The 14,263-nt window shown below is 52.4% G+C and overlaps 2 protein-coding genes across 2 annotated transcripts in view; both read left to right on the top strand.

Moving 5' to 3' along the window:
• The first annotated feature begins 978 nt into the window (after positions 1-978).
• Positions 979-6,802, top strand: ODF3L2 (outer dense fiber of sperm tails 3 like 2). The gene is made up of 4 exons (XM_003788825.2): positions 979-1,105; positions 2,860-2,967; positions 4,976-5,089; positions 6,318-6,802. The coding sequence occupies exons 1-4, from the start codon at positions 979-981 to the stop codon at positions 6,800-6,802; spliced, it is 834 nt and encodes a 277-aa protein (XP_003788873.2).
• Positions 6,803-9,473: 2,671 nt separating this feature from the next.
• The window catches only part of SHC2 (SHC adaptor protein 2), a 30,683-nt gene continuing 25,893 nt past the window's right edge, over positions 9,474-14,263 (top strand). The window contains exon 1 of the mRNA XM_003788671.3: positions 9,474-9,926. Coding sequence (XP_003788719.1) covers positions 9,474-9,926 — 453 coding nt within the window. The remainder of the gene's footprint in view (positions 9,927-14,263) is intronic.

Raw genomic sequence — 14,263 nt, 5'->3', positions numbered from 1 at the left:
AACACTACAAAAGAGAATGGAATTTGAATTTCATTGAACAAAATTGCCCTTGACCCCCTTCTTGGAGCCTGATATAGTGGTAACCAGCAATAATTCTTTTATGGTGTAAATCTCCATAGGCTTCTGGGATGTCCTGGAGGAGCATTTTTGCCTTTTCTTTGGCCCTGCCACTACTCCAGGGTCTTTGCACAGGCCATTCCTTTGTCCTAAAAGGCTCTCCTTTCTGATGTCGGCATGGCTTCCTTATTCACTTCCTTCTGAACTTTGCTCAAGTCTTCCCTTCTCACCTTGCCATCCTGGGCCTCAAACCTGCTCTGTATTTTCCATCACATTTAACACCTTCTAATACACTACAATGTTAATTTATAACATTTGTTGTTTATTTTCTCTCTTCCCTCATGAGAACATCATCACTCCAAGCAGAGCCTGGTACACAGTGGGTCCTCAATATGTGCTTTTTAGATGAATGAATAATAGAACAAATGAATGAATGCCTCTTGGCCCAGGGGCGCAACTCCCAGAATTGCCAACTTGTTGTGAGACTACGGGCTGTGCCTCAGTTTCCTCAGATATAGAAATGGGGCCATGTACCTATGACCCCTCCTGGCCCTCTTGCTATGAGGCTGTGGGTGTTCTGTTTGCAGCTCTGGCTCCTAGGGGACCTGCTCTGCTGACACTGAATTCTTTCCTGGATCATCCAGCCACCTGGCTGACACTCGATCCTGGCCCCACTTCCAGGCTAGTGTCCGGCCAACCTGCCTGGCTCAGGCCAGGGCCCCAAGACTCCTGGTGACAGACAAGGGGCTGTCTGTGTGGTTGTGGCTGTGGGAGGGTGTGGTGAGGCCAGGGCTCTGCCACCACAGGCAGAGACTGTGAAGGCTGGGGACTCTGCCTGGGCCTGTGGCTGCCAGAGTTGCAGCGGCTGAGGAGACAGCACCAGGCCCCTGGGCTCTGCCTGTGGTCCTATACTTGCTCTTCATGGGGACCCTTGGCTGCAACCCTGTTCCACGGCTGACCACAGTGCCTCTGGGCCGGCGATTGGCAGAGGGCCAGATTCCGGAGACCGGCTTGAGGAAGTCCTGTAGGACAGCTACACTGGAGAATGGTGCGCACTTGCTGGGGGGTGGGTGCCAATGGGTCATGGTGGGACCCTGTCCTGCCCCCTTTCCCCCTTCTGGCCCTTCTGGGAGCGTAGGAGGCAGGAGTTTCAGAGAAGTCCTTGCCTTTCCCCAAATGTCAGTTTTCTGTATGGTACGATGGATATGAACACAAGGTTTTCATTGGCCTTGTGGATGGGTCCATTCAACAAAAATTGAGTGTTCTGAGGGCTAGGCCCCTTTCTAGGTGCTGAGGGCAGTGGGCAAAGCAGCAAAGTTCCTATCAGGGAGACAGAGGAGTAAAACAAATAACAATGTTTATGGTGTAATAATTGGTGATAATGAAAAATGAAAAACAACAGAGAGGCTGGGAGTGTGTGCGGAGCTGCTTTGCCAGGAAGATATATTAACTATGAGGCTTCATGGTGTTGCTCTTGTGCCTCAGTTTCCCCATCTATAAAAAACAGTGTGAGTAAGGTTCTATGGCCAGATTTTGTGGCTGGTTCTGTGACCTCTCTTGGCCCTGTGGCAATGACATTCTCTTTTTTTTTTTTTTTTTTTTTTTTTTTTTTTTTTTGAGACAGAGCCTCAAGCTGTCCCCCTGGGTAGAGTGCCATGGCATTACAGCTCACAGCAACCTCCAACTCCTGGGCTCAAGCGAGTCTCCTGCCTCTACCTCCCAAGTAGCTGGGACCACAGGCGCCCGCCACAACGCCCGGCTATTTTTTGGTTGCAGCCGTCATTGTTGTTTTGGTGGGTCCGGGCTGGAGATTCGAACCCGCCACCTTAGGTGTACGTGGCTGGCACCTTAGCCAGTTGAGCTATAGGCACTGAGCCCTCTTTTTTTTTCTTGAGACAGAGGTTCATTATGTCACCCTGGGTAGACTGCCGTGATGTCACAGCTCACAGCAACCTCAAACTCTTGGGCTTAAGTGATTCTCTTGCCTTGGCCTCCCAAGTAGCTGTGACTATAGGCGCTTGCTACAATGCCCAGTTATTTTTCTGTTGCAGTTGTCATTGTTGGTTAGCTGGCCCGGGCCAGGTTCAAATCTGCCAACTTTGGTGTATGTGGCTGGCGCCATAACCACTGTGCTACAGGTGCCCAGCTGGCAATGACATTCTTTTTTTGTATAGCCAGAGTTTCACTTTATCACCCTCGGTAGAATGCCATGGTGTCACACAGCTCAAGGCAACCTCTAACTCCTGAGCTTAGGCGATTCTCTTGTCTCAACCTCCTGAGTAGCTGGGACTACAGGTGCCCGACACAACACCTGCCTATTTTTTTATTGCAATTTGGCCTGGGTTTGAACCTGCCACCCTTGGCATAGGGGGCTGGCGTCCTACCCACTGAGCCACAGGTGCCGCCCAGCAATGAGATTTTTATAGAAGTCACCAAACATTGCAATTATGACAGCTATCTCTATGAGATTCAGGCCTCAGTTTCCCCATCTGTGACATGTAATTTTGTGCCAGAGCCTCAATTTCCTCATCTGTGACACATATCTATGCCTAGCCTCCTTTCCATCTATGCCCCAAGGCAAGGAGGTAGCCCAGCCCACTCCCATTCTTGTGATTCAAGTTTGACTCACAATGCAGGTGTCACACTTTGTACCCTGAGGGTGCAGCCTCTTGCTACCCCCTACCCCACCATGGATGGAGAGTGGGAGCCTAGGCCCAGGCTCAGGATTTTGGCCTAGGGCTCCTCCCTCAACCCTTCAGGGTGCCAGGTCCCTGACCGTGACCCAAGGGCTTGGGGTTGCAGGCTCCGGGCCGGGCTTGTACATCCTGCCGTCCACTGTGGGTTATGTCAACCACGACTGCACCAGGGTGGCCAGTCCTGCCTACTCGCTTGTTCGGAGGCCCAGTGAGGGTAAGGCTGAGGGTGGGTGGGCAAATGGATGGGGGTGGGGGTGGGGCTTCCCTAAGCCTACACTAAAAGGCAAATGCCTTTCATCTCAATGATTGAAAAGTCCATGGTTTCATCTTCGCAAGCTGCTCCAAGGTCTGGAGTGGTTTGGGGCAGGTGGCTAGAAGGGTTCTGTGTAAGGAGTTTGCTTCATATGGATAGAAGCCTGTTGGGAGAGGGTGGTTGGGGAGAGGTAGGGCCAACAACCTTTTCTCAGCCTCCAGAATCAGCAAAAATCCCAGACCAGACTGAAATAAGACTCAAGAGACCTCAAGGGCCCTAAAAAGCAAATGAAGGCATTGGCTTCACTTCTGTTGCTGGGAATGGGTTAAGAACTTAGCCTGTGCCTAGACAGACCTGCCTATCCAGGTTCAAATCTGAGTCTCAGGGACACTTCCTGGGACAGAGACAGCTTAGGGAGTCAGATGAAGAGAGGAGAGGGCAAGCTTTACTGAAAGCCCACAGTAGACTTCTTGAAAGTAGTGTATGGGATCTGAGTTTTGTGGGATGAGTAAGAGTTTGGCGAAGCCCCCAGGAGAAGAAAAGACCTTGAGGCTATAGCCTTAAGGTAGGAAATGTCATCATGAGCTGGAATGTGTTCATTTCTCATTGGGTATGGACTAGGGGTGCAGGGGTGGGAGAGGCTGAAGAAAAGGCTAGAATATTCAGTGGCATAGGGCAGAGATTAAGAATCAGACTCCAGCACACTGAGTCCTCATTGCCATGTCCTTGCTGGGTGAACTCATTGAAACTGTTTCCACATGGGTAAAACTGTCTCCTTCCTTGCTTTGAAACAGAAGTGAGGCTCGGCGCCTATGGCTCAAGCAGCTAAGGCACCAGCCACATATACCTGAGCTGGCAGATTCGAATCCAGCCTGGCCCACCAAACTACAATGACAACTGCAACCAAAAACAGTCGGGCATTGTGGTGGGCACCTGTAGTCCCAGCTACTTGGGAGGCAGAGGCAGGAGAATTACTTGAGCCCAGGAGTTGGAGGTTGCTGTGAGCTGTGATGCCACGGCCCTCTACCCAGGGTGACAGCTTGAGGCTCTGTCTCTAAAAAAAAAAAGAAAAAGAAGTGAGTCAGTCTGCCTGACTATGGCCCAGGCATGTGTGAAGCTGCCATGAGACTCTGATGAAGAGTTCCCCCAGCTACTTCCAATGCTACTCTGGGACTTGGGGAGGGGTTAAAAATAGACCTCCTTTCCCATGCTAATACGTTGACCACTGTTGGGGACAGCCAATTAGGAGCCCATGTCATGAGTACAGTATTCATTGTGGTGAGTATGCCACAAAGCCAGGATCAAGATTGGGTGGTGTCTTATCCCTCACCAGCGGCTTACTCATGTATGTATTTAGCATGTGTACACATAGTAGTTGTATGTAAACCAATCAATATTTGTCAAACCTACTGTACATAGATGTCCACATATGTATCTCAGTGTTCTTGAACGTAGTAATAACAACTATTGTGGTGATTGGTCCTGATTATTAAGTGCCATGCACTGGGGCCACTCCCTTTCATGGATCATCTTCCCTTTTAATTTTCTGAATCCACTGTTGAGAAGAAAGAGGCTTAGACAGGTTAAATAACTTGCCCAAGGACATGAGCTCTTAAGAGGCCCTGCTGGGATTTAAATGTGATCCAGGTCAGAGTCTCTCTTGTAAGTATGTTACATGCCAGCTGAAGCTCCTCCTCAGATCTGACTCAGAGCCTGATTGCTCTTGCTTTATAAACACTCCTAACAAACCAGGAGCTGGTTCTGTGGCCCTCAGCAGAGCCGTAGTGCAAAGGAATCACAGAAACCCAGGGCACTGCTGCCTCAGTGCTTCTGAGTCAACTGCCTTCCGATCTGGGGGCTGGGATGACGTCCGCACCTGGGAAAGTGCCTCAGTGCTAAAAGGGGTGCTGAGTGGTAAGGCAGGCTCCATCTTCAGAAGTGCCCTCAGTACTTGGGGCTCCTCTCCCAGCCCCTCCGCAGGATGACAGCCCGGGGCCGGTCTACTTCCTGGACCCGAAGGTTACCCGCTTTGGCCGCAGCTGTACCCCTGCCTACTCCATTCAGGGCCGGGGCAAGTGTCGGGGTGAGTATCTGAGCTATGCAGCCACACAAGGACCTGCCTTTCAGGGTTTCAGGAGATCTTCTGCCCTGTCCTTCCATTCCTCCCTATCTTTGAAGTTCTTAGAACTCCAGAGTCTTTGGAATAATAAAATCCAAGGGACTCAGATAAATAGCCACAACTCCAGTGTCCATGGGGCCCCTGGGAAAACCTGGAGAAGTGAAGTGAGCCAGTATCACAGTGACCCCGTACATGTGTGGTGCCACAGAGACAGCTGGCATTGGCATAAGGAGACAAGAATGTGTGGTGGGGACTGTGGCATATTGCAGCAATCCCCTCCCAGGCTCCCAGTGACTCCAGTACTGATTACGTTCCCCCATCCATCCCTTCCTCATCTTTTGACCTGTTGCCCATTTATTATTTATTATTTATTTATCCATCCACTTATCCATCCTTCAGCTCATTTATTATATCATCCTTTCATCAATAGGTCCATTCATGAATCATCTATAATCATTTCATCCACCAATTAGCCCACTTACCTGTCTATCCATCCTCCATCTACTCATCCATCCTTCATCCATTTATCCTCCGTTTACCCATCCACTGACCCACTCATCTATTCATCCATCCTAATCCACCCATCCACCCTCCATCCATCCATCCTCCACCTGCCCATCCACCCCACCACTCATCCATCCATCAATTCATTCATCTATCCATCCATCCATCCATCCATGAATCCTTCCTTCTACCCACCAACTGATCCTTCCATCAACCCATCTATCTATATATTCATGGATCTTTCCGTCTACTCCCTCACCCAACCATTCATTCACTCATCCACTCAGATAAACATGTATTAAGTAACCTGCTGGGGAGTGGGAGTAAATTTAACATTCCTTGTTTTTTATGAGATCTAGTGGTGGAGTCAGACCCCAGGACTCAGTGGGGTCAGGTCTTGAGAGAGAGGAAGACCTAGGCCAAGGGTATCCCAGGAAGGGCTTCGAGGCTCTGCCTAGAAGGACGGCATGGGGAAGGCATTGAATGAGAAATGGAAGGCTGAGGGTTGAGCTTGGGCAAAGTGCTGGAGGCTTGGAAATCCATCTGTGTCCATGGAGGGTGAGAAAGGGAGAGAAATGCCCCAGGGCTACTTGAGAAGAGTCATGGGCTCCAGGATGCCTGTGGGCTAGCAGGAACCATGCAAGGCCTTTGACTCTTCAGTGCCAACCTTCCTTCCCTGCTCTCTTAGATCTGGAGGTGACACCAGGCCCTGGGGCCTACAGCCCAGAGAAGGTGCCCCCTGTGCATCATCGGACTGCCCCAGCTTTCACTCTGGGCTCCCGCCTCCGCCCGAAGCCCCTGGACACCTCGGTCCCTGCCCCCAATGCCTACACCATGCCCCCTCTCTGGGGCTCTCAGATCTTCACTAAGCCCAGCAGCCCCAGCTACACAGTGGTGGGCCGCACACCCCCTGCCCGTCCCCCACAGGATCCTGCCAAGATACCTGGCCCAGGCCAGTACAACAGCCCAGACCCCGACACCTACCGTCAGCGCCAGCCTGCCTTCACCATGCTGGGGCGGCCGCGTGCCCCACGGCCCCTGCAGGAGACACCTGGCCCTGGCACCCATAGCCCTGAGCAGGTCACAGTGAATAAAGCCAGGGCGCCAGCCTACACCATGGGCATCCGCCACTGGAAACGGGCCTCCACCATGTGTGCTGCCACCACACCCTGATGGCCTGCAGGGTGCAGGCTGCCCGCTGCCCAACTGCCCCTCCTGGGCTAGGTCTCAATTTCCTGTGCTGTGAAGGGGGTATGGGCAGGCCTCTCATGGGTCCTGACTCTGGCTGGAGGGGCTCGGAGAAGCTAGCAGGCCACGCTTTCTGAATGGTCTGAGGTCCTTCTGGGTCACTTGATTCTTCTAGTCCCAGGGGCTGTGACCCTGTGGCCCTGCGCAGAATGCAGGGCGAGTCTCCTTCCAATGCCCCAGTTTCTTCTCTCCCGGTCACACCAGGCCAAGCCAGTCAGGGAAAGGGACACTCTTCAACCTTCCCCAGTAGCTGGCTGGAGATGGAGCTTCCTGTGTCCTAGAACTCGGCGTCCAGCCCTACTAGGGCCTGGGTCCTCATCACCGTTGGCCTCTTCTCTGCTTTTCATGGAAGTGTGGCTGCCACGACTGATCCTAGCTGGAAAAACACAGGCTGGAAGCGGCCCTGAGGCCTTGCCCTCCAAACTTCACACCCTAGAGTTGTTTGCCAATAAACTTCAGCCCTAGAGCTGTCAACATCACACACTGTTAATGTGCCTATTAACAGTACAGAAAGGAGACCTGAATACTGTCTCTCAGAACCAGACTTATAGCTCTCCAGCCCCCAGGGGGTCTGGACAGGACCAGAGGAGAGACCTAGGGCTGGGGGAGGCCAGAGATGGAACCAGGGTTTTGCGTGGGGGTAGCCAGATAAAATTCCTGGAAGAGGAAACATTGAAGCTAGGTTTTGAAGGATATATAGGAGTTTGATGTATTCTAATATCTGTTATCAGTAGGTTCCAGATATTGATCCTATGTTCCAGATATTGATAAAGATCATCTAAGCTTCATAGCAACTAAGGGGGCAGGTGATGTTTACCAAGAGGAAATGGAGCTTCAGGGAGACTGGACATTTGTTATAGGGCATGCTATATGCCCCCGTAACAGTCGGGTGCCAGGATTTGACCACTGGCCATTGGGCTCTCTTCCTGCCACTCTGGGGACAAGAAAGAAACATACTTATGGCACCATGTGACCAGGCCCTCTTTGTTCCAGGCAGTGTATGGTACTTAGGTCCACTCCTTACAAACCCCACATCCAGAGAGACCTTAATCCAGAAACTTGGGAGGACAGAGGCTGCCATAGGGCCTCCATGGAGGGGGCACTGCTGTGCCACAGGGGTTGGTGGTGGGCTCAGCTGTCTCCTCACCCCATTGCCTTAGCCTGAGGCTGCCATATCTATGATACACTCCCCTTTCCTCAGCCAGGTGGACACACACCTGGACAGGCATCTGGATGCCCCCTCTCCATATATCTGGGCCTGCACCTACACCTTCTCCATGCACTCCTCACACCTGCACACAAGACCCAAACCTCACACAACCCACAGGAGCACAGACTGAAATGAAGACAGCACAGAAACCCACATGTGAGCTACTGACCCTGCAAACGTCACACCCACACTCAGATATGAGGGCCAGAGGGCCACAGCCCTCCACTCGCTCCTCTCCGGAGGACACAATAGGGATCACTGCCTGACACTCGCTGGCTGCATCCCCCAGCGGGCCAATCGCTGCCGTGCTTGCATCCCCTCCTCCACCCCTCCCCAACTCCTCCCGTGGTTCCAGGCTGTGATCTCATTTCTCTGATTTATCGATCGGCTCCAGGCAGCCTCACCCCTTCTTCCCCACCTACCAGAGCCTCTTAGACCCCTCCCTTTGTTTCCTGGCCATCAGCCCCATTTGGGATGGGGCGGAGCAGGGGAAGGGGGTTATCCGGCTAAGAACACAGTCAGGAGGCCGGTCCTGGGGTGAGCGTGACTCCCCGTTTCCCTGCGCAGAAGGAATCAACCTCTGAGGCCCGGGCGGGGTAGGCCTGTCTCAGAGACTGATAAAACAACTGGCCTGAGTGGCTCAGGCCCAAGAGCTCAGACGAGCTAATGATGTAAAGGGATCCCCAGAAATTGAGGGGATTTCAGCCCGCTGCACTGGGCTACAGCCTGAGAAGCTGAGACTAGGGACAAGTAGCAAAAGGAGGGAACCAGCTCTGCTCTGAGTCCCCCACCCAGACACGGTACTCCAGCCTCTAAGTCTCTGCTGTGCAATTTCGGGAAGCCCCTTCCCCTCCCAGGCCTCAGTTTGCTCATTTGGAAACAGAGTAGGGCATGATCTTGAAGAACCTCCTGGCTGGGTCAGTAGAGAGAAAGGGGGCTGAGCTTAGGGTTTGGGGTTCTCTCATTCCCTGGCCGCGCCTCCGCCAGGCCTTAGATTCCCCATCAGTCAAAGGGAAGGAAAGGAGGTGATCTCCAAGCTTTGCCCAGCTCTGCCCTTCTAGGAACTTGGGTGGGGAGCGGGTGTGGAGGGGCGCGAAATGGGGAGGGTCGCTGACGAGGTCCTAGTTTGAAACGTCCCTCTTTCCTTGGCTATCGGTTTGGGGCCACCACCCAATGCTGTTGGAAGGCCTCAGTTTCTCCAGCCTCTCGGTCAGACGCCAAGACACCGAGGGTCGGGGTCCCAGGGGCGCAGCCCCCCGCGGCTGCGCGCTGGGTCGGGCGGATGACATCACCGGACCGGGGGCGGGGAGGGAGTGAGAGGGAACCGGAGGGCCTCCTCCGCTCCAGGCTCAGCGCCCGGTCGGGCTCCGTCCGGCGGCCGCGGCCATGACGCAGGGTCCGGGCGGGCGCGCGCCCCCCGCGCCCCCAGAGCCCGAGGCGCCCACCACCTTCTGTGCACTGCTGCCGCGCATGCCGCAGTGGAAGTTCGCGGCTGCGGGAGGCTTCCTGGGCCGCAGCCCGGCGGCGGCGCGGGCGGCTGAAGCTGCGGAGGTCGGCGACCCCCAGCCGGAGCCCGCAGGCGCGACGAGCGTCCCGGCGCTGGCGGCCGCCGTCCTTGGTGCCTGCGAGCCACGCTGCGCCGTGCCCTGTTCCCTACCGGCTCTTAGCCGCTGTCGCGCCGCAGGGCGGGGGCCAAGGGGCGCGCGGGGGCCGGCGGGGCCCCCAGACGCCGCCGCCGCGGAGTGGATCCGCAAGGGCAGCTTCATCCACAAGCCAGCACACGGCTGGCTGCATCCCGACGCTAGGGTTTTGGGGCCCGGGGTCTCCTACATCGTGCGGGTGAGTGCACTGGCCGGGATCTGCGTATCCCGTCCTCCAGACTCTCGGGCACTGGGGTTCCCCTCCCCCAATTTTTCTCTGGGATTCCGGGGATCCCGAGAGCCAGATGTTCCCACACCATCTTTCCTCGTCTCCCCACTACCCGGACCCCATCTCTAGCCTGCGCTTAGCTGCTGCCCCCACCTAGGAGGCGCTGGGGTCCAGGTTCCCACGGAATCACGTGGGGAAGGGCGGGGAGTGGATGGCAGGTGGGACAGGCATACGCATGCGCAGGTCGAACACTTTTCCCAAGCCATTTGGGTGGGAGAGTAGAGTGAGGATGTGGTGGGGGCATTGTGCTACTTGGGTCCCCCAAGAAATACTCCATCACAGACAACGGAATGGGGTCCTGCCGAGATCTTGACCTGAGATGGGGGCATGGGAAGGGGTATTTTAAGGGGCCGCACTTGGACAGACCCCAGGATTCCCCAGGATTCTGTATGTCAGCTATAGGGACTTCGAATGTGATTAAAGAAACCGGCCTTTGTTTATTTATCTCGGATTTTTATAATACATGTATTATATGAACCTTTTCAAACATACAAAAAACTTGAGTGAGTGGGTTGCTCATGTACCTCCACCAAGGACAGCTAATATTTACCTCTGTTCAATATATCTATCACTATATATAGTTTGTGATAAACCATTTGAAAGAAGACTACAGGTGTATGATGCTCACCATTGAGTACTACCTCTGGTCTTCTGAGCTGTTTTCCTAAAATTACAGTTGATTATTGCACCTAGAAAAGTGATCAGTGATTTCAAAATGCTTGTTGGACATGGGGCAGTATTTCCATCTCCCCAGCTGGCTCTCTAGGACTAGAGTTGTGAAAGTGCACATTTTTGCATTTGGTTGTTATATGTCTTTGCATTTTCTTGAAGGCCACCCCCCCCGCGCCCCGCACTGCTTGTTCCCCTCCTTCTATCCTGGTTTGAATAGTGTCCCTCCAAAATTCATGCACTTTAGGAACCCATGGATGTGACCTTGTTTGGAAATAGCATCATTAAATATAATCAAGTCATGGTGAGGTCTTGCTGGATTGCATTAGTCCTAATCTAATGATCTGGTGTCTTTGTAAGAAAAGGGAAATCTGGGGCCATGCCTGTGGCTCAGTGGGTAGTGCACCAGCCCCATATACCAAAGGTGGCAGGTTCAAATTTGATCCCGGCCAAATTGCAATAAAAAAAATAGCCAGGCGTTGTGGAGGGCGTCTGTAGTCCCAGCTACTTGGGTGGCTGAGGCAAGAGAATCACCGAAGCCCAGGAGTTGGAGGTTGCTGTGAGCTGTGACGTCAGGGCACTCTACCAAGGGCAATAAAGTAAGGCTCTGTCTCTACACACACAAAAAAAAAAAAAAAAAGAAGAAGAAGAAGAAGAGGGAAATTTGGCAGAGGAGAAGGCCGAAGAAGGCAAAGGCAGAGACTCAAGTGGTATAGCCACAAGCCAAGGGACACCTAAGAAGCTGATTGCAGACACTCATTCCTGTCTTTGTGGTCCAGACTGGCAGCATCAAATTGTCTGGGATACTCCAAAACCTCAGGCCCTACTCCAGACCTGTGGGATTGGAACCTGTCTGAGTAGGATTTAAGGGCTGGGTGTCCCATTGCAGATGGTCCTACATGCTGGGTCTGGCTGTTTCTTGTAGTGTCATCTAGCTTGCTCTTCTGTCTTCTCCTTTTCCCTGTGTTTTGGCAGTTTGTTCTTTAGTTTGTTATGTATAGATTAGCTTGTGATTGACTGGAGAACAGTTGGAAACAATGTTTCACGGAGGATGCTGGGGGCTTCCTTCACACCACTTCCCATCAGGAAAAGTCACATCTGTCCATCAGCTATGGCTGTAGGATTTAGAAGATTGAGAATTCAGATACTATAGTTGTTAGGGTTCAGGATAGTGGGTTATAATAATTGTGATTTTTTCATTAACGCAGCAAATATTTGATGTATGCCCATGCCTGTCAGGTACAGATGAGGAGTAGAAAATGAGAAAGATTTGGTCCCTACTTTTAAGGAGCTTGGCTCCTAGTGGGAGAGAAAGGCAATAAATAAGAGAATAAATAAATGGGGAGATAGCAGGTACTGGTAGGGGCTCAGCTAAGGTGAGAGAATGTTATGTATGGATTGGGGTGTAATGTCAGAGCAGGAGACTGGGGGGTTACTTTAGCTGCAGTGGTCAGGGAAGGCATCTCTCAGGAGGTGATATTTGAGCTGAGCCCTGAAGCTGTGAAATCCTCGGACATGAAATGATTGGGGAAAGCATTCTAGGGAGGGGACCAGGAAGTGCAAAGGGCCATTGGCAGGGAATGAACTCAGCATGTTTGTATAACAGTGAGGTGTGTGTGGCTGGAGCTTATGATAGAGAAGCAGGAGAGATTTGTGGGCTGTGGTGAGAAGCTTGGGTTTGGGTGATTTTAAGCAGGGGTGACGGGGCAGAGTTTGGAGGCTTTTTGTTGTTTGTTTTTTTGAGACCAAGTCTCATTCTGTCACCCTGGGTAGAGTGCCATGGCATCATTGTAGCTCATAGCAATCTCAAACTCCTGGATTCAAGCAATCCTTTTGCCTCTGCCTCCTGAGTAACTGGGACTACAGGCATGTGCCACTATGCCCAGCCAGTTTTTTCTATTTTTTTTTTTTTTTTAGAGATGGAGTCTTACTTTCTCGCCCTTGGTAGAGTGCCATGGTATCACAGCTCACAGCAACCTCAGACTCTTGGGGTTAAGCAATTCTTCTTGCCTCAGCCTCCCGAGTAGCTGGAACTACAGGCACCTGCTACAACACTTGGCTATTTTTTGTTACAGTTTGGCTGCCGCCCTACTCACTGAGCCACAGGTGCCACCTTATCTTTTTTTTTTTGAGACAGAGTCTTACTATGTCACCCTGAGTATAGTGCTGTGGCATCACAGCTCGCGGCAACCTCAAACTCTTGGACTTAAGGGATTCTCTTGCCTCAGCCTCCCAAGGAGCTGGGACTATAGGTGCTGCCACAACACTCCTGGCTATATTTTTGTTGGAGTTGTCACTGTTGTTTGGCAGGCCCTGGTTGGCTGGGTTCGAACCTGCCAGCCCCAGTTTATGTGGCTGGCACCCTTGTCACTGAGCTACAGGCACCGAGCTTAGTTGTTTCTATTTTTAGTCCAGATGGGGTTTTACTCTTGTTCAGGCTGGTCTCAAACTCCTGAGATCAAGCAGTCTACCTGCCTGGGCCTCCTGGAGTGCTATGCTAGAATTATAGGCATTAGCCACTGTGGTTGGCTGGAATTTGGAAATTCACAAGTGGCCTTTGTGAAAACAGCAGTAAGAGAGGGGAGGGATCTGAAAGGGCAGCAAAGAGCCAAGAAGAGATGATCGTGGCCTGGTCCACGGAGATGTAGGGGTGGAGAGAACAGTGGTTCCTGTGTGGAGAGGGAGCCCAGAGGAGTTTCTGATTGATAGACCAGGGGCTCTGGCCCTGGCTGGCCAGAAAGGGAGGGCCTTTGGAGTCTGAACTAGCCTTGGGTTCCACCTGGGAACTTCTGTCTCCTGGCACCTACTCACTGCAGGCATAGTGAGAGCCAGAATTCTCTCCTGGTTTACAAAGATGTGTGAGGTCCAGGCAGGGGTCATTAGGACCTCAGTCCCACAGAGAATGTTATGTGTGGATTAGCAGTCTGAGTGAGGCTCTTCCTCCCTAGAGCCAACGTGCCATATCTATTTGCAGGTGGGGAAACTGCGGCACTGAGAGGCAGAGTTGTGTCTGAGGTTGCTCAGTGAAAATCCAGGACCAGAACTCAGAACTAAGACTCTTCCCCTGGGAGACTAGTTACATATCAGTGTGGCCAGCAGAATAATGGCCCCCAAATGTCCTTGTTCTAACCTCCGGAAGCTGGAGATATGTTCCTCCACATAGAAGGGGACTGGGGATCTGGGCTAAATTCTCCTTACTGATCTGAGGTTTTCCAACCATTCTGTAGATGAGGAAGCTGAGACATTCAGAGAACCTGCCCAGGAACCCTCTCCTGGGACTGTTATGGCCCTTGCAGTGTCGTTGGCTGTAGGTCACCACAAACCTGGCTCAGAGCAGCTCAGAGCTGAAGGGATATTGATTGTCTCTTGGAAGAAGCCGCCCAGATCACAGCTCAGTGACTTCTTAATGGATATAGGTTGTTGCCATCTGTCCTGGGGTGAGCAGTGTCCCTACATTCATGCCCACCCAGATGAGAGTGGGGATGAGACCTTATTTAGAAATAGTGTCTCTGCAGATGTCATTGGTTGAGATGAGGTCATCCCAGAGTACAGTGGGCTCTGATCCAGGGACTAGTGTC

Source organism: Otolemur garnettii, unplaced genomic scaffold (assembly GCF_000181295.1).
Source record: "Otolemur garnettii isolate 467f Iridium unplaced genomic scaffold, OtoGar3 scaffold00029, whole genome shotgun sequence".
Lineage (NCBI taxonomy): Eukaryota > Metazoa > Chordata > Mammalia > Primates > Galagidae > Otolemur > Otolemur garnettii.
The sequence above is the reverse complement of the archived record's forward strand: the minus strand, read 5'-3'. Positions and strand labels throughout refer to the sequence as shown.